The sequence below is a fragment of the Plectropomus leopardus genome, unplaced genomic scaffold, assembly GCF_008729295.1.
Source record: "Plectropomus leopardus isolate mb unplaced genomic scaffold, YSFRI_Pleo_2.0 unplaced_scaffold11153, whole genome shotgun sequence".
Taxonomy (NCBI): domain Eukaryota; kingdom Metazoa; phylum Chordata; class Actinopteri; order Perciformes; family Serranidae; genus Plectropomus; species Plectropomus leopardus.
In genome coordinates, this window is record NW_024611788.1 from 383 (window position 1) to 4,426 (window position 4,044).

General features: G+C 35.5%; 1 protein-coding gene across 1 annotated transcript; it reads right to left on the reverse strand.

Moving 5' to 3' along the window:
• Nucleotides 1–1,070: 1,070 nt before the first annotated feature.
• Nucleotides 1,071–3,969, reverse strand: LOC121963401 (protein LTV1 homolog). Its single transcript, XM_042513686.1, has 3 exons — nt 3,843–3,969; nt 2,176–2,307; nt 1,071–1,376 (listed from the first exon to the last, which is right to left on the reverse strand). Exons 1-3 carry the CDS (start codon nt 3,843–3,845, stop codon nt 1,149–1,151), a joined length of 363 nt encoding a protein of 120 aa, XP_042369620.1. The 5' UTR covers nt 3,846–3,969; the 3' UTR covers nt 1,071–1,148.
• Between the last annotated feature and the right edge of the window lie 75 nt (nt 3,970–4,044).

The following is a 4,044-nucleotide window of genomic DNA, read 5'->3' on the forward strand; positions in this document are numbered from 1 at the left end:
TGTTTCACTTGTGTAAGAGTTTATTTTATTTATTTTTTGAGTGTTTTCGGCTCTTACAGTGTGTTTTTGCATAGGAGGTGCTGCACCACGAACGGAAATTAGTGTATTAATGAAGTATTTTGACTCTAAAACCAGAGTTTCTTGTACTACGAAGGTGGCTTATGGACTAGTTATGGACAAATATGACTTTCTCGTTAACAATATCTGCATTTTTGGAACATTTTATATTCATGAATCCAAATATCTGTAAGTGAAACCAGGCAACACCCCGCTGTGCAATTACTCAAATGTGCAATATTCTTTAACTCTTGATTATAAGCCATATTTAACATGTTACACGTTGTATATTTTGTGTATATATATGTATCTATTCTTATTGCTATTCTTTCTTATGTATTCATTGTTGTTACTGTAGCTTTGCACACGTTTGTAATTTGCACATTTTTAATTTTCTTGCTAGTTGATACTCTGCATATGCAGTTTTATTGAGCATATTTATTTACATACTTTTTAAAAATATCTAAAATTTACATACTGTGCCAATAGTTTGCTCTTACTGTATTTATATTTTATATACTGGTGTTATATGCTTATTTCTACTGCTATAGTTCTTTCTGTGGGCATCAGAGCGACAGAAACTATTTCTGAGTCAGATATATTTCTCCTGCAGTTTGTTGCTTATGTCAAACTTGTTAACATTATACACGATATTCAAAAAAAGCCCTCGCATTGTCGTTGTTATTTTTTCTCTTCACTTTGTATATCATCTTTGTGAAGTAGATTACAATCTTGTGCTTCGCACCTTTTGTAAGCACCTGACGTGTTATTTGAGATTTAAAAACAGTGTCTGTAAATGTCCAAAAATTGGGAAAACAATGAGATTCTGGAGCTATTAACCCTCCGAGCAGAGGATGAGATCAACAGAGACACTAAATGATTGTTACTGACATGTGTTGCCATTGTTATTGTTAGTAAAGCGCTGATGATGTGAATGTTACGTGTCACACAACAGGTCGACACTTGTGTTAAACGTCTCGCCCATCACGCCTCTTTAGCTTCTGCGGTGCTGGCATGCCGTCTAAAATCACACACTGGAGCAGCATGATGCCACTGTCGCAAAAATGCAAAGACAGTAAAGAGAAGGGACTTCATAGCGTCATCTGGGTGTCAAAAGGACAACTTACAGGAACGGCCCCGTCCATGTCTTCCTCGTCCTCTTCATCTTCATCACGGACGTTAATCAGTCGCCGTGAAGGACCGGCCGCCACCAGCTCAGACGGGACAGACGCCTCCCTCAGGTGCTGCAGGTAGTCGTAGTCATCGTCGAAAAAAACGCCGAACTCCCTCTGCTCCGCTCGCCTCTTCTCTGCATCCGCCTGAGAAACAGCAAGAACACAGTAATCCCATAATAATATTTCCAAACTTTTGTCGTGTTTGTGCCGTTCGTTTGGTTAAATTAGAGTTTCTGCAGAATAAATCTGCTCCTGCAACTGACAGACGTACAATAAAACTTCAAATAAAAGCGTAGTCCCAATTTAACACCCAGTCCCCTTTCACTAGCTGGGTGTGGCGACACATTTTGACAAAAAAAGGCCTGTCTGAATTAGAGGCCCGGTCTGGTTACCATGGTTACCATGAATGAATAAAATCCGGCTGTTGGCTACATGCTGGAGATAATGTTACTTAGCTGCTTAAATCATGCACTGTTTTTTAAGCTTTTTTTCCCAGGTAAATTCTTGCTTTGTGTTTTTTTTGTTATCTTTTATTTTTATTTATATATTTTTAAAGTTTTTTTGAGTGGCGATTTTTAGGTAATTTTTTTGCTTTTTTTTCCACATATTTCTAGCTAAATTCTGGGGTCGTTTCATCTTTTGTTGCTCATTACCTTCTTCCCATGTTTTTGAAAAAAAAAAAGCGCCAAATTGTCAAGGTTTAAAAGGTTAAATAAATAATTTGTTTATATTTCCCATCTTTGCTGAGCTTAAGTTTTGTGTGAAAGGCATTAAAAGCCCGTCCCAAACAGACACCAGTGATTCGTTAAGTGATTAAGACAAACAATAGTCTTGGCTGTATTTTGAAGTTTTACTATTTGCAACCTGTGACCAGTTTCTGTTGCTTTTCTTTGAAGGGACACACAAGACAAATCATGCAAAACAAAGACGGCTGATGTTGCACCTTGGCGGCGGGCAGGAGGACGTGCTGTGGGGCCGTCTCATCTGCAGCCAGCGGGTCCCTCTGACTCCTGTGGACGAGGTGAAAGGTCACCGCCTTCTTCTTCTCAATGAACGACTTCTTCTTTCGGTGAGGCTGCAGGACACAAACACAGCAGTGAACGGTGCTGAAACAACAGTAAAGTCTTTGCTTTGATTCCTGAAAACAACATTATTTTAAGAAATCATCAGTGAGGTTTCTGCTGGTAAATATTCTGACACTAATTTCAGCTTTTCACTCTGAGGGAAAGACGGCAGTGATCTTAAATTAATGTTAAGCTTTTCTGAGTGCAATAATGAGACATTAAGTGCAGTATTATAGAAATAATCATGTAATACTTATTAACTACTTTCTCTTACCTATACTTCAGATTTCAAATGATACACAAGTATTATTAACTCCAAAAATTAACTAACCTATTTATATTTATGATCCATAATGTCATTTTTACTATTGCATATGATGTGTATGTACAGGGTTTCTACAAGTATCAGACACTTAAATTTAATGCTTTTATTAAGTACCTCTTAAGATAATTATAACATTTTTTTAGACAAAAAATAGTATAAAGTATAAAGATGAGTAAAATGTATGTGGCCCCACGCAGAGGTAAGTTTTCTGTGGTTATTAAATAAGGTTATTAAAAGTTAGTTATATTTATCTACATTTTGCCAACTGGAAGTTAAAAAATAAAGACAATATGAGGTTCAGTGGAAAGTTTTAAGATTTGTAAAATTTTAAGATTTTTAAGAATAGAACAGAAGAACTTGACTTATTTTGACAAAAATAAATTAAAAAATATTTTAATAAATACGTTTTGTTTAATAAAATTTGATAAAATGTTTAAGGCAACTGAGACCTCACACGCAATTTTAAATCTAAGTCTACTTAATCACTTTTAAGGCCTAATAATCATTTAATTGAATTTGATGATTGTACAGCAAATTCTTTTTTCTTTAGATTATTTATTCATTTGTATTACTTATTATATTTTTTCTATTATTTATTGTATTTCTTTTAAGTTAAAGTCCTCGTTTTTGCACTTTTTCATATTTTGTATTGCAAATGCTGCACAGTTACCTCTCTCAGGATAAATAAAGCTCTATCTTATCTATGATGTGAAACTTAACCACTTAGAAGTTGAGGAAACTGGCTGCTGTTGTTGTTTATGATGATGAGTATATTAAGCCATTGCTCACGTTATTAATAATTAATTGAGGGCTAATTCTTGTATGAAGTTATGTGTAACCCCAAATCTCACCACTTTATCCTTTTTTTCCATCTTAAATGAACCGGATGAACAACACCGACACTTGTAAAATAACAGTTTTTGTAAACCAACTGTTATACGGCCAGTCTCGTATAAATCTGTAGTGTTAAAGTGAATTAATTTCATTTTCTACCAGGTTTCTTACAGTGTTTAAAGGGAAACAGCTGAGTTATCTATCTAATTTGACAAAAACATGAACGAAATGATGATACAGCTTTTAAAATTTAATTATTTAACCAAAACATACGCGGGTATTTATTAAACGACGTTATTTTCTTTTAACACGGTGTGTTTTTGATGCTCTTCACTAACGCTAGCTGTTAGCTAACAAGGTTAGCTCGGGTTATTAATGTCTACTTACCATTTTGTAACGAAATCTGTCGGTTTTCTTTTCAACTGATCCGGTTTAAAGATGCTCAAACCCGAAACTTCAGGCAGCTGTAAACAACAAATAACCGTTTAAATCCACAAACGCGCTGTTGTTGTTTATCCACGCCGGCCTCTTCTTCAGCATGCTGCTGCTGCCATTACTGGAAAGAACCACCGAGGGGAACAACGGGGGG